Here is a 245-nt window from a genome sequence, read left to right on the forward strand (position 1 = left end):
GGCAGCCAGGTTGCGGGGCGGAGGATGGATGGGGACAGCCGAGATGGCGGCGGCGGCGGCAGCAGCAGCAAGGACGCCGGGTCGGACGACTACGAGAACCTGCCGACCAGCGCCTCCGTTTCCACACACATGACAGCCGGAGCGATGGCCGGGATCCTGGAGCACTCGGTCATGTACCCAGTGGACTCGGTGAAGGTGAGGCGCGCGGGGATTGAGGGACTGAGCAGCAGGGCAGGGGCGCGCGC

The 245-nt window shown here is 69.4% G+C and overlaps 1 protein-coding gene across 1 annotated transcript in view; it reads left to right on the top strand.

Annotated features, from left to right (window-relative positions):
- The first annotated feature begins 6 nt into the window (after positions 1–6).
- The window catches only part of Slc25a37 (solute carrier family 25 member 37), a 37,705-nt gene continuing 37,466 nt past the window's right edge, over positions 7–245 (top strand). Inside the window, exon 1 of the mRNA XM_010623826.1 lies at positions 7–195. Coding sequence (XP_010622128.1) covers positions 25–195 — 171 coding nt within the window. The 5' untranslated portion in view covers positions 7–24. The remainder of the gene's footprint in view (positions 196–245) is intronic.

This window comes from Fukomys damarensis, unplaced genomic scaffold (assembly GCF_012274545.1).
Source record: "Fukomys damarensis isolate Sample0158 unplaced genomic scaffold, DMR_v1.0_HiC HiC_scaffold_18, whole genome shotgun sequence".
NCBI lineage: Eukaryota > Metazoa > Chordata > Mammalia > Rodentia > Bathyergidae > Fukomys > Fukomys damarensis.